General features: G+C 42.7%; 1 protein-coding gene across 1 annotated transcript in view; it reads left to right on the plus strand.

Annotated features, from left to right (window-relative positions):
• LOC144766461 (vitellogenin-1-like) overlaps window positions 1-25,535 on the plus strand; it is a 1,095,729-nt gene that overhangs the window by 85,927 nt on the left and 984,267 nt on the right. The window contains exons 2-3 of the mRNA XM_078650353.1: window positions 24,631-24,651; window positions 25,198-25,349. Coding sequence (XP_078506479.1) covers window positions 24,631-24,651; window positions 25,198-25,349 — 173 coding nt within the window. The remainder of the gene's footprint in view (window positions 1-24,630; window positions 24,652-25,197; window positions 25,350-25,535) is intronic.

The raw sequence follows: 25,535 nt of genomic DNA on the forward strand, positions 1-25,535 counted from the left end.
CTCACACTTTTCTACATTTACATGAGACCTGCATCGGCACGCAAATGGTAAAGAGCTTTGTCATGTTCCTTTTGTGTGACCCCAAACACTAGACTTTCATCACTGTGGTTACATGTTTAACAGGTTGAATTACTCAATGAACGACATCCTGACAGACTTCTGTAGTCAACAACACACCAAAACTGAGGGGCATATTATCAAGGGGGTTTATCTCCGCTTTTTTGGCTTTAAAAGCCAAGAAAGCGGCGATACAATTATCTCCCTATTACCAAGCTGTTGCTAACACCAGTTAGTGACAGCTAATAGGAGATAGCGACCATCTTGGGCCCCGCTTTGCATGTCAGTGATATTTATCACTAATGACATGCAAAGTGGGCGTGCCAAGATGTTAGCGACTGGAAACAGTCGCTAACATCGCTATCTCCTATTACCAACTTTTGGAGATATTCGCGCTAAGCGCGAATATCTCCAAAAGCTAACACCTGCCCTGAGCAGTTCTTCACCATGTTATCCAATGGCAGGTGGATAACATGGCTAAGAGCATTTGCTCGATAATGCATGAATATCGCTGACTTATCAGCGATATTCATGCATTGCGGCCGTTTTTTATCGCATTTGCGATAAACCTTGCTAATAGCAAGGTTTATCTGCGATAAAAATCGCCGATGTGCGGCGATAATTTTTGTCTCTAAACAAGTTAGAGACAAAAATTATCGCTAGTTGGTGGTAATATGCCCCTGAGTCTTTTGTATCTGAACAAATCGACCCCAGTTGAAAAACTGGTAAAGTACCTACAGTTCTCTTCCAGCTCGAGTTGATGGTATCCTTTCTTCAAACCAAGACAGGAGAAAGCTTTGGGACCATTCAGCTGTGTACACATGTCTGCTATGTGTGGACCTGAATATCTTTCTCTCTTGATTGCTTTGTTGGCCTGGAGCATATTAACACAAATGCGCACTGCACCTCCATTGGTCTTTTTCGGGATTACCACTGTGGGCGAAACCCAAGGTTTCGGACCAGTACAGGATTCAATGATGTTGTGCTTTGTAATATTTTTAGTTCTTTCTCAATGACCTCCTATAACTGAAAAGCAATCCATTGGTGTCACTGAAAAACAGGACGAATGTCCTCATTAATGAGAAGCTGTACCTTCATTGTCTTAAATTTCCGTAGTCCATGAAATAACAACAGAAATTGCCTTGCTATTTCAAAATGCACATTGAGGTTGTAGTTGATGGCATCAGTCCCATGTAGAAGCAGTGCTGAAACTGAGTAAACATGTACTTGACAAAGTACCCTGGAGGATATAAATTGGTGCTTGTACTGTCATTTTCTTGTGGCTCATGGTCGCTACAAATGACCCTTGACTTTCTAATGGCGTAGAAGCGGCTCATGTGTACACCTTTGTTTTCTATGGCATTAGACGTGGTACTGGAGACAGATTGTTATATTGTTCCGCCTGCATGATATAGATCAATGCACCGCTCTCTATAATAAAGATTGTAGGGAAGCCATTCTCTGATAGCATGAACTTGCGGCAGTTTCCAAATGAGTTTGGTAGTTTAATGGGGCAATCTTTCTGACTTTTGTTCTTCTTTGCAAGCATTCATTACTACATGTACATGTTATTCTGCAGTCATCATCACAATTGTACATCCATCTTCTTCAATAAAGCTTGATGATGACATTGACGAGCCTTTGGAAGAGGAAGGTGATGATAATCAAATTTATTTAGTCTCTACTTGCCTAAAAATGATGTTGCATATGGCCTTGTGGGTGTGGCTAGAATGCTTCTGAAACTTTCCGGTGCCCATTTTCTCTTCTTGTTGTGATGCACTAGGTAGCCCTTCGCTTTGCAGACAATTGTGATATGGTTTTCTTTCCCACAGCCTTTGCATATTTATAAAATGGCAAAAAAGCAATATTCACTGCCACTGATTTCGGTCTTACTAGAACAGTTAAGGAATGGCAGGATTTTTACTAAAGTAGACCTGCAGGGATCCTATCACCTTGTCAGAGTTCAAAGAGATTTCAAGGAATGGGCCAGGTACTTGCTTGAAGGGGGGCTTTGCGCACCAACGAGTATTTGGTATGGATTATGCAGTGGTTATGCTGAAGTGGTGCTGCTAGGAAAGGGGTGACCTGTACAACCCCTTAACAATGTAATGCGTCAAGCACATACATATAAATTCGTGAGGAGAGAAACCTGAGCACACTCAAAATTGATACAAATTGTAATAAATTCTTTGGTCTTGATTACAACAACAAAGAATTAATTACGAAGTGTATTCAACACTTGATTTGCGCGCTTCATCAGATGATCCTCTGTACCCGGACTGGGTTGGAATTATCACCAGTCGTGGGGGACTACTCATCATTTCCATTTGGAGATAGCCCTGAAGATTTGGAGTGCAATCCACTCCAATGAAACACGTGTCGGCTGGCGCAATAAACATTATTGCTGCACTTACCAACTGTCCCTCGTTGTTGTTGTAATCAAGACCAAAGAATTTATTACAATTTGTATCAATTTTGTGTGTGCTCAGGTTTTTCTCCTCAAGAGTTCAAAGAGATGACACGAAAGGAAGACCAGATTTTGAACAAAATGTGGATTCAATGAATCCCAAGTCATGCTCTTCGGATTCTAGAATGCCCTGGATGCTTTCCAGTTCTTTTTCAACAAAGTCCTTTGAGATTTCATTGATGTATGTATCACCATGTACATTGATGGTATCTTAACATATTCAAAAGTATATTCAGAGCCTGTATTGCAGGTAGGATAAGTTTGTTGGCCGTAGGCAAATATGACATATAAGCTAAGCTTGAGAAATGTGCCTTTTCATGTTCACAATGTGAATTTTTGGTATTTTGCCATTACTATCACAGGCATTAGCATGGACCCTAAGAAATTGAAAACGGTTTTACTACTTGCAAGGGACTTTTCATTGAACAATTTTCTAAAACTGAAGAATTGATGACAAACTCTTAAAGAAAATGATACTCATCATTTCGAAAAAGAAACTGGAATCAGTTACCATTACAGCTATGCTCGTACTCAGACTGGCTGATTGATCTTCAATTTTCTCATTAAACTGTGACCTGCAGGCTGCCCAGGCACTGATACATACCTTCAGGAATGCTTGGTGCACCAAATAAATCTATTCATAAGTTTTGAAACAGCCAGAAACTACTCAACCTTTCTTGGTGGTTAGAGATGCTGTTTTGGTTTCCTAGATGGAGTCTTATTTTAGAGAGATGCGAACTCGGGACAATTCAAACCAGGATCCTTTTTGTCACATATGTTAGCTCCCACAGAAACCAATTAGTCCGTGCCTAGCTGAGAACTCCTGGTCATTAAAAGATACTTCAAGGATTGGCGTCATTACGTTCTTGGGACACCTCAAATTTTTACTTTTTTGAGAGACCATAGAAACTTACATTTTTTATAAACCACCCAGGCCTTATCAGCCAAACAATTATGTTGGATGCAATTTTTTAATGAATATGACTTCCTCATGCACTATTAACATGGAAAAAACATGGCAAGGCCGACACCTGGTCTAGGTATGGGTTTCCTGATCAAAATATGATTCCCGACCCGTAACCACCAAGAATCTGTGCTGAAGAGAAGCTTGTAAATACAGTTGTCAAATACTTTTAAACTTCTGCAAAACAGACTGATTCTGTAAGTGATCCAAATGTTAGGATATCCTACGGAGGAACCACCCAAGTTGGTTGGTGCTACAAAGACCACGCATCATACCTATAGAATCAGACAACAATCAGTTGTTACTGCCCTCCACCATGTAAGGTATCCTGGGGATAAAAAAAGTTACAGTTAGTGCAAAAACACATTTGATGGCCATTCATGTCTAAAGATGTGAAAGGATTTGTAGCTGCATGAACTCTTTGTGTGCACGGTAATATCAGTCACCACACTAAGCAGGGTTCATTACAACTCATTTCATTCCCTCCGACTCATGGCATACAGTGCCCATGTACGTCAATGTTGAATTAATACATTTCAACAAAGGTTACAATACTGAGAGTTAGGTCAACAGATAGATCAAAGGATAAAACATTCACCCATCACCTAATCAAAGGAGGAAGAGATAAGCTGGGTGCAGCAAAGAAAGAAAGACACATATACATTAATATACGAAAAGAAAGGTTGTGCATATTTTAACAAAAGAAAATAGGGCTTGCATTTAAAATGAAAAAGATAGTTCATGTGTATGTTAAACTCTCACAGTAGTTGATCTGTGGCAAAATGTAACAGAGTCAATTTGTTTTTATACCAGGGAATGGTAATCATGTTGAAGACAGTATTAACAGAGTTAATCACAGTCAGCGAAAAAAACACAAAGCCTCACTTTGGAAACAGTACAAATGTTTGCAGGTAATTGCAACTGATTGAGGATATGCTACAATTGTAAAATGTGAATTGTTAATATCCAAAGGAAGCTGTCTTACTCACTGTGTCAATTTTGCAGCAGGTCAATTTAAGCGCTTTGGCTGTGCACCATCTTCATGGAGAAGCAGTAGTGCAAGTCTGTCAGGGCAAAATCAAAATTCCAGCAGTTACAATGTTTCTCTTACTCATCTCAGCTGCCTATCCCTTGTTCAACAACTTCGACACCCAGGTAGACTCTCTTGGGCACGTTCTTGTTGAGCAGAGGTTGGGTGAGATTTTCGTCATTCCAGCCAGTATGAAGACTAACAGGTTAGTGGTCTACATTCTGAAAATTGAGCGAACATGCAGTAAAGCAAAGACCCGTGAAGACTTAAAAATTACACTATTAACAATGTTTTCCATACCTACCTGAAATAATTGTACTGTTAACAGATCCTCCAGATCAAACTTTGGTCAGGGGTTTTGGAAAATATGAAGCTGTCGCCGAAGTAAGAGGTTCATTAGAAGAACAAGAACTCTACATGCATTTAAGACTATAGCCAGGGGTAAAAGCCAGGACTTGGATAGACAACTTGTGGAGCTTTATAAGAATCATTCACTGTGATCATGGCCAAAATCCACAAGGAGTGTTTTGAGGCTATGGACCAGGACACACTGCCAAGATGTGTGACAATCTTGGCAGTGTTAGTAATTCATTGATCTCGAACCCAGACAAGGGACCCATAGTTTACTCATCATACATACCATTATCAATGCTCAGTGTTGAGAAAAGAAATCCTGCGTAAAGTCATTACTAATTGATTCCTTAAATGCCAGATTCACTTAATAAATTCTGAACAATCAGGATTCTTACGACATTAGAGCAAAATCGGGAAATTGAAGAGGTTGGCATATATCTAAATTCATTTGTAAATGAATGTCCAAGAATATGCAGCATTTGCACTGTTGGATGCTATTTTCTATTTTCAGTACTGAGAAGATTAAAGTTTGGATCACATGGATCGAACTGTTAAAAAAAACCTGCAGCTAGGGTACAAATATTAGATTATCTCAGAAGAATGTGCTCTGCTGACACAAGTAATCCAACTGTCACTTTTCCTGTACCAATAATGGCAGCACTGTTGTGAAATTATTTTAAAGACCTTTTTTAAATTTTTTTTATTTTTTTACAGAGTTTATATAGCGCGATCTGGACCGGGAGGTATCGGATATCAGAGCGCTTTACAGAGCACCATATGCTTCACATGAGGAAACATTCATTTTTGTTAGGCACCGGGAGATTAAGTGATTTGCCCAGAATCACAGGATGTTGTGTGTCCTTGCTGAGACTCAAACCTGGTTCCCCTGCTTTCAGGTCAACCTCCCTAGCCATTAGACCAACTTCTCTCCCCAAGTACAATAGTGAGAGTCACACATGTGGTGTTCTTTTATACAGTTGATACCTTAATATTTCTTATAAACTCACATTTCACAATACCATGGATGCTAAGGGTACAGTGGTTTAAAAAAGTGTCTTTCATTCGGATTTGGGCCATAAATTCCTCACTACTATCCATGGTGCCTCTAGAGTAAAGCTGAGGAAGACTTACCAGGTCTGAGATTGACATGACAGCTGAAAGGCTTTAAATAACTAGAAAAAAACAGAACAAAACCAGAAGAAGGTGTTTGAGCTGCACTTGAATGGGGCCCAGAAAAAAGTTAAAGGCTCTATGTCAGATGATGATGATTTTATTGACTGTACGAATAATTAAAATCATTACAGTAGAAAACATAAAAACAAGCAAAAAAAGAATAATCACAGTAAAAAATATTGGGGCTACTGATAAGGCATTTTGTTCAAGTGCTATATCCCCTCACCGCGGCTCCTGCTCGTACTACCAGCATGATGGTCTTTGTCATTAGTCCTTACATGGAGTTTCTAAGACACCTGCATAAACCTTGGTGGTTTTCTATTTCGGCAGGCCGTCGGTCGGCAATCTGTGGGCTCATTCTCCTTGGCCCTTCCATTTGGATCCATTAATATGTTACGGACTCTGTGGGACTGGTGAATAGGGTCAGGGCTCTGCACTTATTTGGGGGCAAGCTTCTTTGTCCCCCCTTGTTATGCCGTGCTGGACATCCTGGTTTGATTGTGACTGATTTGCAGCCTTTAGAGCCATTCTAATCAGAAGGATACATTTCCACAGTCTCGCCAAGGCCATTGTGGTTGTTTTCGAAAAGCACAAGGCTGATGCTTCGCTACATGACTTGGTCCCTGTGGTGATACAGACTGGGCGAAGAAGTTGACAGTGTTCGTTCCCAAGGGCGGGGCAGCCGCTAAGGAGATGTAACCAGGAGCCCTCTTGTAGGAGCACAGTCTACAATTTGTAAATTCCCCCTTGCGGGCCCATGCAGGGTTAAAATCGGTGATTCCTAATGTGCATAGCCTCATGGAGAGAATTTTGGTTCGAACATGTGATGTCAAGGCCTCGTTTAGGTAGGGTTGTGCCTTGCCTACCATGTAGGAGGTATGCAGCGGGACTAGGTGGGGGCTGAAGCGAAGCAATTTAAGATCACAATCAAATGAGGTTTCACGGACTTGTCTGTTTATGGCTTTTTTCCAGACATTTAGTGGAATTTCTGACAATGGTATGCTCTTTTCCTCGATCTTTAAAGTCTTGAGCGCTTTGCCGAGACTGGTGTGCCTTACTGAGCTTGGCCCTTCAAAGATGACTCTCAGTTGATGTCTTAAGGAGTTTGTTGAGGCCCTTGTAATCCGTAACTGTAGTTTTATAATCTCCCCTTGGCATGTCAGGGCTGGCCTTTCCAGGCCTAGCTCCAATCTTACCCTTGACTTCCTTGCCAACCTTTGGATAGAGAAGACTGATTTATATGCTTTGGCTTGGGCTGCAATGAGAAAGTCGTCCTGCGCCCCCGGAAAAGCCTGGTGGCCATAACTACTGGCTGGCAACAATTTTGCCTTTACGGCTGTTAGTATTGGGCCGGCATTGGGGCTCATCAGGTGTAAGCTCAATTGCTTTAACAAGAATGTCACCGTGTTGGCCTTAGTAGCCTGATGTTTCAGGTGAACATTTGCCTTTGACCATTCTGTGAGCCAGTGCCCCAGGTAGTTGTACGCTGATACTGTACTGATTTGCAGATCTCCCTTTAGCCACTGCGCTTTCTTTTTCAGGTGGTAGCTCCCAAAGATGATGACATTTGTTTTTCCCAGGAAGACTGTAAGATTGTTATCTTTATTAAATTGTTCAGTGCGTTAAGGGCTCTCTCTAGGCCCACCCTCGTGTGGTCATTATGGCAGTTTTTTTTGGCGTATTGTAGCACCGGCAGCCTCATACTGCCTAATCCCTGTGCTACTAGGCTAGCTCCATTCAGGGCATCCCCCAAATTTGCTGTATACAAGTTAAAGTGGATGGGGGTCAATACACATCCTTGTTTCAGCCAGTTGTTTGTTGTTATTTTTGGGGACACTGTACCAGCGCTGGTTTTGACCCGCATCCAGGTGCCTTCGTATAGTGATCTTTTTTCTAATATCTGCCATAACCTGATTTGTACCCCTTTGTCGAAGGCTGTTCTGTAGTCTATGAAGCAGCAAAAGAGTGGTGGATTGTTCTTTTTTGCTGCTTCATTTGCTAGGTGTGCTAACATATGTTGTCTATTGTCGAAGACTGTGGTCTGAAGCCGGTCTGGTAGCAGGTGCCTTTTTATAAACCAGTGTGGGTATCCCATTTGGCCCAGGGGCCCCATCGTTCTTCATGTTCTTTAAAATCATGGTGACCATTTGAGAGTTTATCAGGGCTGACGGTGTACAATGCCTCTCTGCCTGGTCTCCATGGCCCTCATGTGGAATTTGGGTGCTAAAGGTCGTTTCTGCGAGCTTTGCACTAGTATGGTGGAAATGGTCCACCCTACAGTTAGACTCTTCTGTGTTACCCGTGTGTACATGGGCGATTGAATATAAATGTTTTATATTGACCAGACAGTCTTGCTCAGCCACTCTATTTTCTATTTGAAATCCTCTGCTACTTAACCGGTTTATGTGTCTCCATAGTCCTGCTGAGTTCTTCTGTTTGAGCTTTGATCCATTACCTCTCACTGTGGTTTTTTTTGTGTTCCCACCATTTTTTTCTTAGGGCTGCCCTCAGTGATGCGATTGAGGTCCGATTGTGTGCCCCCTCTCTTCTTCATTTCAAGTGCCTTACGCAAGAGACGTTTGCTGTCACGTATGTCCTTAGTTGGGTGGAAAATTCCAGCTGTTGGTTGCTTTTGGGCCTGTGGCTGGGGATTGCCCAAACACGCTTGTACATCCTCGACTGTGGTCTCCCAGTATTCTATTGGTGAGGACGACGTAGCTGGCATCTTGTCTTGTTTTAGATCCAGACAGTTTTGAAGCTTCACGCCCTTCTGGTCTGTCCATCTGATTCTCCTGAGGAGGCTATGCTTTCCAACCTGTTCTCTATTGTAAAGTCTTCCAAACTGGCCGCCATTGCTTCACTGACCATGATGTAGTCGATTCTCGAGATGTTCCGGAAGGTCGGCTGTAATTGCCCAACATTCGAGTATGTTGCTTAAACGGCATAATTTGAGGTAAGCTTATGATTGTCGAGTAAGTCATGAAAGGGCGCGGTCCTTCCCGATCCTCAATATGGGGGTGCGGCATTGTTGAAGTCCTTCAGGTTAAATGTAAATTGATACTTGTATAGCGCACTACTCACCCGCAAGGGTCTCAAGGCGCTTGTACGAATACCGCTGTGGAACCCATCCTAGCTTTCCCTGTGAGGTGTCCACTCCTGGGCACCCCCAAGGTGGAGGCCAGGCATCCTTAGAGTTGTGGGGGCCGTTGTGGAGATTAAGCAAGCTATTGCCCAGAGTTGCAGAGTGGGACTCCATGATTGGAATAGGCACCGAGGCAAGAATTATCAGGTCAGTGGAATTTTTGAGCTCAAGACCCGCCGAGGCGGGGAATTGAACCCTGGTCCCGGGCTAGACCTCTGCATCAGGGTCTGCCGCTCTAACCATTGAGCCACACTTCTCCAGCTAGAATTAACTGGTGAATTTTATATTTATTTAGGAGGTCATCTATTTCCTGTGTCTGGGTTGACATAGCATTTTATTATTAGGAGGCGCATTGGCTGTGAGATGTGTTTCAGGCCTTCGATCTGTAGGGCCTGCAGCCCAGGTGAATTCAATTTTATTCCTGTCACTACAAGGGGGCTTGCGTGTTTTATGTAAACTGATAGACCGCCAGACGGGTGACCGAAAGGGTTCTTTTTTATTGCTGGAACATGCCAACGATGTTCTGGATAATGCCCAGGTCTCTTGGAGGCAGATTATGTCTCCAGTTTCCAGGAATCTCCTCAGGTTTTTGTTCTGGCAGATCTTGCTACTCCCAGCGATGTTCCATGAGATTATAGTAAGGTTCTTTTTGGGAAGTGAGATATCCTGTCAGGCCTGTTCTCGCTGTTATTAGGGATACTTCTGTGTACTACCTGAGGTTCTGGATTGATCCGAGAGGGAGCGAATGGCGCTGATGACCCTTTGGTTGTTTTGGCATGCGATCCTGATTCCCGTACAGTCCTTGTGTCCCTTCCATCTATTCTCTGGGAATCCTGAGCTAATTGTCCCATGCAGGACCGACCAAGGGTCCTTGTCCTCCTTGTCTAGTGCTAGGATGTATGGGTATTTTGGATTGGGTAGGTTTTCGGCATCAATGCCCCACTCGGCGAGTTGTGTGGAATTGTTCAAGATGTCTTATACTGTTTCCTTTTTCTTCAAGCCCAGTACTGTTGAATCGCCGTGTGAGTCCCCCTTCATGCTCAAGAATCTCACCCATTCTATATCCCCCGTTTGTAGCTGATCGAGTGGGGCCAGGTGCTTGAAAATGCGGCGAATGTTAGGCCTATTCAAAATATCATGCTGTCCCGTGCTATAGAATCTCGGGGTGAGGACTACCTCGTGGATCATGGTAGGTGTTCCTGAGGTGTGGGCCATTTTGTTCCTTCCTAGATCTTGTGCCGCCTGGCTAGGTCCTAGGGTGAGGCTTCCTTGTTTGCATATGATTGATCCTGCTTTGGCATTCGTGCTTTGGGCATGAGTGTTCCCAATGCTGAGCTGATGCCCGGGGCTTTGCTGTTGTGGTAATAGATCGTCCTGCAGCGGCGGTGCTGTTGTCCTTGATTGTGGTGTTGTTTTTTCAGTTGGTGCATGACTTGTGTCCTCTGTCGTTTGGCTCCCTGTTGATTGACCTGTTCTTGATGGCGGCTTTTGGTCTGTCGCAGGTGAGTTGCTTATTGTGGTTGGCTAGTTTTGCTGTTCTCCAGGGGGCAGGGCCATGTCACGCGCTTTTTTGCCCCAGTTTTTATTTATGAAGATTAGGTAGAGCTGACCAGCTTTGGGATCCCCTTCTGGGGGTCTGCCATCGATCTTCCTTGCCTGCGGTTGCCTTCCATTTAGCTTAGGTTTTTTCTGTTGTTTCTTAATCTCCTGATTTTCTTTTCTTGATAGCGGGCGTTCAGGTGTACTGATTTTGCAGGGAGTAGGGTTTTTTACGTCAGTTTCTGTGACATCTGGGAACTTCACTGCTCTCTGTTGCCCTACTTTTGGGGCTATGTGTTCCTTGTGCTGTTTTAGCCTTGAGGGCAGAGACCTCACTCCTTTGTGCTCCTTTTTGATCCCATCCTGCTGGTATCATTATTTTATTATTATTTTATTTTATATTCTTATATAGCGCCTGACTAAACTCCCGAAGGGGTATCTCCGCGCTTTTGCCGGTGGTAGAGTATAGCTCATAGTGACCATGAAACAATGAGGGATTATTACTCAAGGAGATTAGTTGCTTGTGAATAGGTGAGTTTTAAGATTCTTTCGAAAGGCCAAATGGTTAGTATATGATCTCAGTGTGAGAGGAAGTGAATTCCAGAGCTTTGGCCCTGCATGGGCCAGAGCACGGCCTCCTTGCCTTGTTTTTTTTATTCTGGGAACCTGTAGCAGCTGAAGGCTGCTTGATCATAAAGAACGTCCAGGAGCATAAGGTTGAAAGATTTTAGTCAGGTATCTAGGGCCGGTGCCTATCAGACACTTGTGAATAGTGCATAAGGTCTTAAATTGTACTCGTTTTCGCACTGGAAGCCAGTGGAGTTTAGTCAGCAGGGGGCGGGAGGGAGTCCTAGGTGGAACATTCAGGAAACAGAAGTTGGGTGTCGTCAGCGTACGACACCGGGGTGAGAACAGTTCCATTTGTCTCACTGCCGTATGGTCGCCGCATTCTATGGCCCTGCCTCCTGTGTTGCTTGGGAGCAGTGTTTCCCTGCTTCGTTTGGCGATCTTGACTATGTCGGCCAGGCTCTCAGGGAGTAATTTCCATTTTTCCATGAGAATTGAGCAGGAACAGGAACATTCACCTCGATTGGATAGCAAGAGCTGGTCGATCCTGTTTTCCAGCTTTTCCACTCTGGATCTTATGTTGACTAAGCGGCCTGCAATCGATTGCAAAAGATCTATTTGGACTTCCATTTTGGTGGACTGCCACAATAGAGCTCTATTGTTGTCACTGTTTAATTCCATCATCCGTGTTTTCCGGAATTCTGCATCTGGACTGTCATTGAAGGTAAAAAGGTCTACTTTTGTATTGCTGACCCGTGGAAGTCCTGTTTGTCCTGTTTGCCCCCATCCCAGCAGGTTTGGGGCAATTCTAGTGTTCTCTCAATTTCTTCACCTAGATTTTGGAGAAACGAAGATGTAAGTTCCCCTGCCTCTGGGGAATCTAGGGGCTGAACGATTGGTTACTGATGAGTGCTTGTTGGCGATGGAGCTAGCGCTATGCTCTCCGTGCTTTTGCTAGACGAGCTGTGATCGTGATCTTTTGAACAATGGATGTGCACCCTTGTCGCTACAGCGTCAGCAGTTTTGCTTAGCGCAGTTGCGTGATCCGTGCCATTGATGGCATCATTAGCTTTATCTGTAAGAAGATTTTGTGTGCTGGGTAGACCATTTGTTGATGTGCCTTTGCATTGATTGCAGTCTGGATTGGCCATTTCCTGTTTATTACTGGGCTCCAGGTGAGGTGGTATGCTTCCCCTGGATGCAGTCGTGTGAAGTAAAGGCTGTACGCTCAGCCCTTTAGTGATATTTTCTTGCGCAATGCGCGTGTTGGCCCCCTTCCGTGGTATATTCTCGGCTGTCTGCTTCTGCCTGCCCTTAGTAATGCCCTGGCCGGTGTTGGCAGATGACCTTAAGAAGTATCTAGTCGACACCATTGGTTCTGAATCTTGAGGCAGTTCATTTAGACTTCCCATGAGTGATTTTCTCCTGGTAATCCTTTTAATTGGCAGGAGCCTGTTGGTAGGGTCCTCGGAGGTCGTGTGTTGTCAGACTTTTTTTTTTCCTGAATATTCCATAGGCCCATAAGTATTCTGGTGAGGGCTTAAGAAGGTGTCACTTATAACCCTATGGGTGGTAGATATACCCTTTGTCTAACTGTTCCTGTTACCAGAATGTGGGTACAAGCTGTACAGGATAACAAAGGGCAGGCAGGCCTAGGTGTGAGCTCCATGTGTCAATGGAATGGCCGTCAACCCTCAGAAGTCAGGAAGGGAGAGTCTAAGTCTTCGAAATAATTTCTGAAGCTCAGGCAGGCTGAGTGCAACCCCCAGGACATCATGCTGTAGAGGGTTGCACACTACCCCACACCTAGGGCCCTTTTATCCCCTTGTCTGAAAGGAATATGTAAAACACCACTGGAGAGCCGTTCATGAGACCCTGGAAACCAACAGAATAGAAATTTGGTTTAGGCAGAAATATGTCAACTTTCTAAACTTCGGAATATTTACGTGAAAACAGAATTATTTTATCCTGTCCCAAACTGAAATTATCACTTATTAACTATAATAAAGTAACCCAGTGTTAGTCTATGGGAGGGATAGCCTTACAACAACAGCATAAAGCGACTCAAATGTCCTACTGTTTCTGTACCATGCACCCTGTGAGAGTTTAGGAGCAACCTTAGGGGGACTTAAAAGTATAAAAAAGGAAAGTTTATGCCTGGCAAAAAAGGTTCTTTTTTCTGAGCCGGAATACCAGTTTAAAAAGTCACTACTGGCTGCAGTGGCAGACTTCAGACATGCTTTACAGTGCTTCTTTGGTGGGTGGCGAAATGAGCAATGCAGCCCACTAGTAGCATTTAATTTTACAGGCCTTGGGTATCTGTAGTATCATTTACTAGGTACTTATAACTAAATTATATGTGCCAATCAGGTGTAGGCCAATTTCCCCATGTTTTAGAAGGTAGAGCACAAGCACTTTCCAAAAAAGGCAACAAAAATGGGTAGAGCAAAGGAAGTCCAGAAAATGAAAAAATCAGGGGCTCCCAGAGCTTAATTTGAGCCAATGAGTTCCAGTGCAGGGCACACCACTTAATTGTCAACAGCGGTACATATGTCAGTCTGCCACATGGTGGCACTGGTTGTCTAATTTAGGCTTGAGAAAAAGAACTGTTGTTTTATTAATTCAACATACATGAGAAATTACTAATACCTGCTGCCTAATCCATTCTTATAGCTTTAGGGTCCTGGAAAAGTCTGAATTATCACACTTGTAGGCACGTAATGGTGTTGTAGTTGGGTTAGCACTTTGAGTAACAGCTCTGCCAGGGGTAATGGGTGGTGCAAACTGCAGTTGCCTGCTGATGATGACCCTGGCACCTATTGTTTTACATATTAAGCACTGGGGCGATCCTGCAGAAAGGGCTAGGTCAACGATAGAGAACTGAAACTGGTCCAAAGAAAATTCTGAAACATGAGGCGATACAGGTGTGGTCTCCATGAGACAGAAAGCAGAGTTTCCAGGTTGGCTTAGGGAAGGTTTTTGACTGACGGTGACCTATACACAGATAGACACTTTGAGTGATTATGAGTCTGGTTGTCCACAGACTCGCAGGATGCGGCGTTGCTGGTTTCCCCGCTGCCCTAATGCCAGATTGACAGTGGGACTGCCACAGCCGCCAGAGAAACGACATTCCTAGGGGGTGTTGCGGTAGTGTAGAGAAATCCATATGCTTGGGGGGACCGCCGCAGTCCCAACAAGCATATTAGAAGTTTCAATTCCTCCAGGGTTTACATGGAGGTTCTGCCTCGGTTCCTGGCAGAGAGGAAGCGCTAGTGCCTCTGCACCATGTGGATGCACAAAGGGAGCACATCATGTGCCCCACGTGTGCATGCACATCAGTTAGTGCACGGAACTGACTTTTCAGTCCATGCTGTGCAGGAACTGTTTTGGCATTCCCATTGCGGTGCGCATTTGTAGAGGCACTGCCATGGGAGCGCCCAAAAAAAGCTCACCAGACAGGAAAACACTCCTAATCTGGTGGGTGGCCTCACCATGGGTTTAGCGGTGTGGTAGTCCTGGTGCTGCACCGCCAAACTCGTAATCGGACCCTTAATCTCTTTTGTGACTCTGTATAAAACATTTAAGATCCCAGCAATACAATTCTTCTATTTTGTCTCTATGTCTAGGAAGAGCCATCTGTAATAGCGTGGCTTCCCTGGCTGGCCTCCAAATCAGATTAAACCATTACTAAATTTAGTAGGGGGCATAGTTGATATCATTAACATACTCAGTAATTCACAAAGAAAAGCAGTCAGAAAACTGCGATTCAGATCTGAATGTGTTCGACCTGTCATCCTTAGGATGGTCTTCCCCCTATGATTTGCCTGTTTACCTCCACTTTTTGCTGACCTTAGGACTCTGAGCAATTTACCACTGCTAACCAGTACTAAAGTGCATGTGCTTCTCCTCTAAAACATGGTGACATTGGCGTATACCTGATTGGCATATTTAGTTTATCAGTATAAAGTGGCAGACCATATACACATGGCCTGTCATATAAATGCTACTTGAGGGCCTGCAGCAATGGATGTGCTGTCCTCACAAGTAGGCTTTTAAACCTGCCTCAGGCCTGCCATTGCAGGGTTTGTGTGTGCAGTTTACTGCCACTTCAACTTGGCATTTAGAACAACTTGCCCAGCCTTTAACTCTCCTTTCATTACCCATACATCACACCTAAGGTAGTCCCTATGTAGCCCTATGGGCAGGGTGCAGTGTAACCAAAAGGTAGGACATGTAATTAGAAGTTTTACATTTCCTGGTAGTGACAAACAGCTACATTTGTTTTTCTCTACTGTGAGGCCTAATCCTCTCAAAGGTTAGAATTGGGAATTCCTTCAAACACTTTAAAGCTATAATTCCTGATAAGAAAGGAGTAGCTAAATCATGTTTCATATCCTTGGAATGGTAATGATACATCTTCTTTAGTAGTAAAGTTGGATTTGACATAACTATTTTTGAAATTCCACTTTTAGAAAGTGGGAATTTCTCTACTCTTAACTTTGCTCTGTGTGACTGCAGCCTGTCTCCAATACACGTCTGGGCTGGGTGACAGTTACCCATTGTAGATTCCCTCTAGACAACCACAAACACAGTAAGGGTGGGTGTGGCAGAGGACTCATCTGCATTCATCTGCATTCTGATAGCCTTCTTGGTCAGGATGGGGAAGGGGGAGCTCACACTTACATCTGAATAGGCTGTGTCCTGAGCTCACACAAAGGACTGATTTGACCCCACAGATAGCCTGGCAGACAGGGCTGGGATGAACGGGGACCTGTACACTTCAAGGAGCTGCTTTGAAGTCACTCCCCACTTCAGAGGCACAAGTATAAGTACTGGGGCTCTTATCCTACCAAATAAGTACACTACTGGGCCAGGGAAGAACTCTGCAGGAGTACAGACTGCTGTGCTGTAAGGATTGTCACTTTGCCTTGATTAACTGTTTTGAGGAACTGTTTTTCTGCTTTGCTGAGCAGCCCTGCTGATCTCTGCCCTGACTCAATGGGCTTGCTGGCTAGTCTCCTGTTTTCTGTAGTCTCAGGGATTCAAAAGACTTCCTGCAATGCTTCTGGTGCTGCTGTTCTCGGGTATCTGTGAATCAAATTATTTCCTGAGGTGTCCCTCCAGTGCTGGGCCTCGTAAGTGGGATCTGCAGCTGTTTTGCTACGAAACTGATGCATCGTAACCACTGCGTCGGTCGAAACTGACAAATCGCCTATTGATACCGACGCAGAGGTTGTTTAATGACAGCAGCTCTACAGCTTGTGCAGCCTGATGCTGACGTGCGGCGTGGCTTGACGATGATGCCTTGCCTGTAGTTCAACAGAACTCAACGACTATGTAGAAATCCAATTGCATGAAAAAAGATTGACGCACCGTGCCCTCAGTGTCAACGCTTTGCTCCATCCAAGGTACTTTTTCAGCATGACCTGCGTGAGTCTTGCCCTCCACCGTGGTTGGACTGAACTTTGAATTTACAGTGATCCTTCATGACCTCAAGTAACCCTTTAGCGCTATTGACTTCTAAGCACTGTTTTTGCAGTTGTTCTTTAAGATTTCATATCTTGACATCTACTGATTGAATTTTTACTGTGTTGCTCTTGTTTTACTCAGCTAAATATTCTCTATTTCTCTAAATCAATGTGCATTCTTCTGTGGTGTATGTATTATGTTACTGTGTGGGTGTGTTTGTATGGACATGTGTGTGGTGCACAAATACCCATTGCCTCCTAATTTAAGTCTGTTTGCTCTGTGCCAAGCTTCCAGAGGGTGAGCGCATGTTAATTTAAAGTGAGTATCTAGCTTATCCTGACTAGGATTGTGCTCCCTACTTGGGCAGGGTAAAACCCCCTGCCAACTAGAGACCCAATTTATAACAAAATGGTAAAAGACCTTGTATATCAACTCAATGGCAAGCAATGAAAGGGTTCTTTTCTACACCAATAAATCCACCAGCAATTTCTGTTTTAGGTTAACCCATTAAACTATCTAAATAGGATTTATTTTTACCTCTACAATCATACACAGCACCTACTTGAACAAACCAGACTTGTGCCCTAGGTGCAAGGAGATAAACCTTGATCTCCCTATGTTTCCTGGCTAAGGAATTGTGCCGGACATATGGAGAGTGGTGGTTCAGCTGAACGGTCATCTTTGGGAAATATAATAAAAACCTAAATGGAGCATTGATTCTTAGTACTACACCCTCAAACAAAAAAAGGAAAATCATACACATCATTTTACTTGCTATTGGCCAATAGATGTATTATGATGCACTGGTTACAGAGAGAAGGCCCGGTGATCAAAGAATTGAAGAAAGATGTGGGGGAAGGGCATTAACAGAGTAGAAATAAATGGCAATGTCTTTTAAGTATTCAAACGTGAAGGGATTCTCACCAGAATGGGGACTGATGACAAAACAGTTATTAGATAGGATCAGTGCAGAAATAAACTCTGGGGGTTTGATTCACAAAGGTAACTTGCTCTTCTAAATAATTTTCACTTTTGTGTAAGTGTACTACTTTTTGGCTATTCGCAAAATCCAAGTATAAATTTACTCCAAGTATACCAATATTTGGCATTTCACTAAATTACTCAAAAATGTGAGTTATCTTTGTGAATCTGGGTCTGCAAAACACATTTTATACACAGAATAAGATATTCCCTTGTGTTTTATGTTTTATACCTGGACATTCGAGCAGAGTCAACTAAATGGTGGATGTGTGGGTATGTTGTATGTTGAGTGACTTGACTGACTCAACATACTGCTTTCTTTTCTGTTTTTGTATTAATATTAATAAAAATGGGCACAGAGGATTAGGTCAGATTGTGTAAATAAACACCTGAGTTTGGGAGAAGATAAAAAGATCCCCCCATACCAATTCTATATATATAACAATTTGTGAAGGCGCCTAGTAGTGCCAGATATTTGGTGTTTTAATGCATGATGATTGGAGGGTGATCTGACACGTAATTCCCTCTTCAGCTCCTTATTGAGGTGATAGAGAAACCACCATGACAATGCATGTCTAACTGGAGCAATGTAAAACCAGCAATGTGAGGCTGAAGGTGGTATGGCAATGGTAAAGCTGCCATACCAATGCTGAATGCTCACTTATCTGGAAGCTTTGTTGAAAATGGGAACGTGTGCTTAATAAAGACATTGAGGAACTGTCCTAGCAATTGTATGAGAGAAAAATAGGAACTATGAAAGCAATACATATTTCATAGATGGAATGTGAGTCTGACATGGAATCTTTTAAAACCAAAGTGAAGCTAGCATTGCACTATGGAGAAAATGACATGGCAATATTTTACGACATAGTGTAAAACATGGCTTGGATGATTGGGAGCAATATGTAGAATGTCGTAGCAATGTACGACCAACTATTTATTTCGAATTTGTTGTGCCATTGTGGAAACAAGCAAGGCATTGTGAAACGGGCATGACGATTTACAGATACCGGTGTAACCAATGTGAAACTGGTATGTGGGGAAACTGACATGGTAAGGTCTGGAAAACAATTTGAGAATGGTGTAGCATTGTGGAACATTGCACGTCATATAGAAAATTCTGTAGGAGTTTCCAGGAGGCAACATTGACCTGTTGTGAAGTGACTGTGTTATGCCATTGTCCTTATTGCAAATGTGCAACTGTCATAGAAAAGAATGTTTTACTCTGATATTATGAAACTACATAATCAATACGGGAACTTTCCATGCTATTCTTCTGTAGTCATTGTAGAAGTAGCTATCAAAGTCAAAATATTCATGGCAACTTGTTGGGCAATGTAAAAAGCCCAATAGCGTTTTGTGACTAGTTTACCCAATGTGAAATTGGAATGCTATATTTAGGGGGAAAATATAAAACCTGGCAAAGCAATCCGGGTACAGGAATTGTCATGTCCTAAATCCGCATGGCAGGACTAATGTGATACTGGGGCAACAATAAGTAATGAGGGATAACTTGAAATTGACATAGCAATAAGGACAATTTCAGACGGGCACTATAGAAATAATATGATGTCTTAAAACTATACCATCATTTTATGGGCTATATAGATGGTAGTATGGAGGTGTGTACTTCGGTGCATAATGGTGTGAATGGCATGACAATGTCCTGGAGCAATTAAGGTTCTGACATATACATGGGAATTTGAATCTTACAAGGCAATAAGGAATCTGACATAGCACTATATAATAACTGTCAAGATAAATGTATGAAGGCAATGTAAAACTAGATTGGCAATATGGATTCGGTTGGGCAGTGTGGAATCTGGCTTAGCAGTTTCCTGGGTGCAATGTTAACTGGTGTGGCAATATGGAAACATGTATGAAACTGTTCCGGGAGTAATGTAAAAACTGTGATCCTCCATTGTACATTTTCCAAGTTAAAGTTGTTGTCCATATTTAATTATCCTTTGTCTAGTGACAGGCCAACAATAAAGTAAAATCATCTCGAATGAAATGCTGAAAAAGTGCATTATGCATAGTTGAATAATTATGCAGGCATATTATGTAAAAGTGTAACTTGAACTTAGCCCTCTATGCAGTGTCACCTCCAAACATTTTGTAATCTTCCTCCTGTTTTTTGCTGAATTGGTTTTTGTTGGTCCTATGTCTCTGAGCAATTTACCATGCTATTAAATGCTAAAGTGCATGTGCTCTCTCCTTAATACATGATAATATTATCTTATCCCCATTTGGCATATTTAATTCACGTATAAGTCCTTAGAAATATGTTACTATATGTACTCCGGACCTGTAAATTAAATGCTAGTAGTGAGCCTACAGCATTGAATGTGCCATCCACTTAAGTAGCCCTTTAAGTGGAAGAGGTGTGGCCCAGCAGCCAGGTTGCCTGACTCCTGACCATGGGGTTCACAGTTTGATCCCCGGTTATGGTGGCAGGTTAGTCCAGCACCATGTGACTCTGGGCAATAGCTTGCTTAATCTTCCTGATGGCTACCAGCGCATTGACACCCTCGGGTAATTGTGTGCTTTACAAATACTGGATTTCGTTTTTTCATTTATTTAAACATGCCTCTGGCCTGCCTTTGCAGAGTCTGCGTGTGCAGTTTTAAACTGTCATTTAAAACTGTTTGCCTGGCCCAAACCGTACTTTCTAATACATATAAGTCACAACTAGGGTAGGCCCTTGAAAGCCCAGAAGTCAGGGTGCAATGCAAATAAAAGTATGACATGTACTTTTAAGTTTTACATGTCATAGTAGTGAAAAACCTTCAAATTCGTTTTTCACTACTGCAAGGCCTACGAATTGCCTTATTACATTTTATAAGTGTAATTTCCAAATGGGAAGAGATGACTAGTTTATGCTAGGTGTCTATGGAATCCTAATTTAATATCCTAATTCATGGTGACATCGGATTTCAGATTATAGTTTTGAAAATGTCACCTTTAGAAAGTTGGCATTTCCTTGCCTTAGCCATTTACTGCCTGCAGCCACCCTGGGTCACATGGCTGGGTGCAACTGACACAAAGGCTTTGAGTATTCCTACTGGACAACCACACACAATATGAGCATAGGTGTGACTGGATGGGCCATCACTGGTAAAATGGGAGGCAGCAGCTGGGCACAGTGTCACTTACACTTAAATAGGCTGTGTCCTGTCTCCACACAAAGGGCCTAACGACCCAGCATTGCCACTTCAGCCAGCTTGGAGCCAAGGCACGGGAGGTAGGGAATTACATGCACTTCAAAGACACTGTCTATAAGCTTCTCCCACCTTCCAGAACCATGGCACCAGGGTATACAAAAAGGACCTCACCACCACTTCAATATACTTCTGGAGCTGTGGATATTCTGCCAGGAAGAAGGACTGTTGTGCTACTGAAGAACTACCACTCTGCTGGACTGCACTCCGCTGGACTCCTGCTTCGCTGTGCTGAACTAGTCCCTGCTGCCCTCTGTGGCTGGGGAAGAAGGACTGGACCTGCATCTCTTGAACCCTGAGTGCTTCAAGGGCTAGTTGGCTGCCTTGTGATATGAAACTTTAGGGACCTAACAGGCTTCCAACAAACTTGCATCTGCACCTGGATCTGTGTGTCTAACCTGCCAAGTAGTGCCACCCTTGTCCTGGTCCCTTGGAAGTTGGCTTAAGGTGTTTTACCAGCCTCTGTAGATCCAGGAGAACCAATTCATCTCCTCTGCTGCGCGGCACAATTCCAAGCAGAACCAATGCGTGGACTGGACTACATCGCTGCCACAACCCTCAACACCTTGGGAACCACCACTGTGCGTGGGATTATTGATGCAGGCCTTTCCATTCCTCGTTGATGACAGCCTCGTCTATGATGCTGTACTCCACATCGCAGCCTCTCAGCTCTTTAGAACCAACACATCGCCCTGATTGATGGCCGCATCCTCAACACCGAGCTTCACAATGCAAGCCCTGTTGATGGGCCCCTTGACGAGGACCCAGGCCCTCACATCACAACCTCGCCACATCTCAGAACTCACGTAACGCTTCAGCTGGGCGATGCATCTCCGGCACAGAGGCAAGCAACGCTCTGCAAACCAGGATTTAAGGTACTTTGTTCAGCGTGCCTAACTGTGTCCCTGTAACTGTCCCGCACTCCATCGCAGTCAGCCTGAACTTGTGACTCTTTCCCGGTTGAGAGCTACTAGATAACCGCAGTTGGCGCTTTACACCTCTTGGCACTATATCTCTAGTCCTACTAATTGGATTTTTGTCATTCTGGTCTTGTTTTATGTATTGAAATGTACTCTATTTTTGTAACTCTGTTTTGAGCTCATTTTGTGGTTTGTTGAGGCGGGCTACACCCCTCTCAACTAGTATGCCAATTTCTTACAACCATGAAGCTGTGCTACTACACAAATCATCTTCCATCATTTTGTCATTTTTATTTATATCAAAACATAGTAATTTGATAGAAATAAAAACGATAATTTAAAGAATAATAATCCAGCAGCACTTCAGTTCTAGGCACTGCCTTATAGATGCCTGTCAAAAAGTAATTAATATTTACAGTGCAGTGCTTATATCTTCTACTGGGCAGGTTTGACATTAGTCTATGTTAAAGCTCAAAGACATTTCTTGTTCACTGTGTTGCGTTTTTTTCTGATTTGACAGCAAAGGATAATCACATTCATACTCTTTTTTTTCTTTTGCTCTCATGTTATTGTCCCTTTTCTTGGCTCAACTAAAATGTATTCCATTACAAATCATTGCTTTAGACTCTTAAGAATCCACGCAAAAATGCTCAGCATTGTGTATAAATAATTCAATATGAATCAAATAATTTTATTTGAGGTAGTCATTGGAATTTGCTATTAAGTTTTAGATTAGAATCTTCTACTTTCTTAAGTACTGATTTATCTAATGCACTCCAAGCAAACGTAAATGTTCCTTCCCTTTCTGTAAACGCATTTACAAGCCCCTGAAAGTTATCAAAATCATCCACCATTTCAGATAAATTCACTATGCAACATAGTGGCCATTACTATACGACCCACTAAAACAACACAACCGAAACAGAGGCATCAACTTACAAACCTCTTTTCCATTTCTGAAGACTTCTTTGCTCTAGTCACCTGTCATAAAGAAATTACATACCTGCCTCAGTGTAAATAGTTGAGCTCTGACATCACAATGGTTACTGCCAGCCAAGGTGAAAGGAAGGTCATAAAGCATAATTGCACCTGTGGTTTAAACAGGAAAAACAGGAATTGCATTTAACTTATTCTGAAAGTTTTGTATTAAATGAAGTGTTAACTAGAAAGGAAATATATATAGCAACATGTTCAATTTTGCAACTAAAGGTCCTTACAGAAAAGACTGAATATCTGCATATTTCAACACTACATATCTGTAATCTGATTTACATGAAACTGATCATGATATCTTTTCACAAAATTTGTTAACTGTGTTTTGGTGTTGGTAAGTTCACATTAAAGAGTCTGCTTTTATTCCTTTCTGCAATGAATATGAAAGAGTAAGACACTGTGGGCCTTCCTGCTGCGCTTCCCTATGGCAAAAGAAAAGGGCAGGAATGTGCCGTATCTATAATATACGGTGCATTTCTGTCCTTTTCGCCGGTGCACAATGGGCTACCTGCGCCAACGCAGGCACCTCTGCACAATAGTGCAAGGGTGCCTCTGTTGCGGGGACGATTATTTTTGTACAGGAAGGAATAATCACTAGAAGCTTTTCCTCTTTCTATGTGTGCTGCAGAAAGCACACATAGAAAAAGGAAAAACAAGGAGAAATAAAGATATTTCTACCAGTTGCGCCTCCCTTACGCCTCCCCTGGGGAGGCGTAAGCTTTTGGCGCAGCCTCAGATTTACGATTTCTCGTAAATCTGGGGCAGTGTCAAAAGGTCATGGATATTGCTGGGAACACCCCCAGCAACACCCACTGCCCGCCCCTTTAACGCAGAACACTGCGTTAAAGGGACTGATATTCATCAGGCAGCATTAAACCAAAAAAAGTGGCTTAGTGCTGCCTGATAAATATCGTGCAGGCTTCTGCGTCAAGGAACTTCTCAAAAAATAATGTTCTGATGGCGCAAGGGGCCTAATAACTGAGGCCCTAAAGATGTAGGTGCTTTCAGTCTTGTTCTGGAGGTGAAATGGGGTTATTAAAGGACAACTCCGCTAGGCCATTTTGGTTTTGACCTTCAATCAATTCCTACTTAGTTCCAAGATGTCCTGCTTCTGCATACTCATATGCAGAGTGTGAGTTATATTTTTTGCTTTCAGAGTGCTGTATAAGGAGATGGAAATCACCAACAGTCCCAGGTAGTAAACATTCCAGCACGGTAGAATGTAGCCTCTTAGAAATGCAGACACACTTTACCTTTGCCCTATTGTTGCTATAATCAATCTTCTCTGGTGCACTTGTTAAATGTCACTTTCTGTTTCAAGGACTGACAACATGATCAACAATCTACATAAGCCCATTGATGAAAAGGTGCAACTGATGATAGATTACTTTAGCACGTGCAGTTCAGTATTGTGCTAAGACGATGGCCTTACACCTGTCTGATGTTGCCTGATAGGAATACAGAATGCTCTCTTTTTTGTTTAACGTTTATAGAGTATATTTTACCCTGAAAAGAGAGTGTACCATACACGAAGGTTTTTCGGTGCACCAACTCCACTCCATGTGTCAATGACACTTCGATTGCCTGAAAATGACAATTATTTCAACAGGGCTTTGATGTCCCACCAAGTGCTTCAGTTTCCTTCTCATTTACTGTAGTCCTATTTGGGTAGGCGTATATGGAACTATATACCGGATGTTACTGTACAAATACTGCTCATTAATGTATTTTTTCCTACTCTCTTCACTTATAGGAAGCCAGGAAGGCATTTACGGTAGGTTCCATTTTCACCATTACGTTCTTAATTCAAGTACTACTGCTTGTATTGAGATGGATATTGTAAAGCCACGCTTCCATCAATGTGGGAAAACTTCTCTGACATCTTCAAGATGATATTTGCCAAGCAAAATCCTTGTACAATCATATGTACTTAAAAATGAATCTGCTCCCAATTTAACGTATGTGAGAAAATCATACATAATATGGACATTTTATGGCAAGTATTAAATCTATGAGGGAAATTAATATTAATTTACAATGGGTAATTGCTTGATAACCACTTAATTGGGAGAGATATTTGACATGGTTATCTATGAAGCCTAATATTATATGTTTACTTGGTTTGTTTTGATGAATTCTGCTCTCCTGAGATAGAACCGCGGACAAACATGTGCATGATGGCTGGCATTCTCGTGTGACCCCTGTGTGAAAGACAATTCGAACTTCCATGGTATTGTGTGTATATTTAGAAAGATCTTTGCCACCACTATTGTGGCCTGAAAACGCTGATGAATGAGAATATCAACCTCTATTTTTACAGCGCCCGATTTCACGACAAGTGAGACGTTTGTGTACAACTATGAAGGTCTAATTATCAGTGGACTTCCAGAAAAGGGTTGCAACAGAGCTGGAGTAAAATTAAAATGTAAAGTGGAAATTAGAACTGCTGGACCCAAACTCTGTCTGCTGCAGGTAAGGAATTGTACACGAAAAATAAATTAAAACACCAGTATAAACATCTTACCTTTTTCCCTCTGAGCTGATCCATCTAAAGAACTACAGGGCATTTTAGCAAGGGCCATATTGCCGCTTTAGCAGCACTTTTTGCCGCGAAAGCGGTGCTATTTTTATCGCCCTATTAGCAAGTTGTCGCTAACA

Source organism: Lissotriton helveticus, chromosome 1_1 (genome assembly GCF_964261635.1).
Source record: "Lissotriton helveticus chromosome 1_1, aLisHel1.1, whole genome shotgun sequence".
NCBI lineage: Eukaryota > Metazoa > Chordata > Amphibia > Caudata > Salamandridae > Lissotriton > Lissotriton helveticus.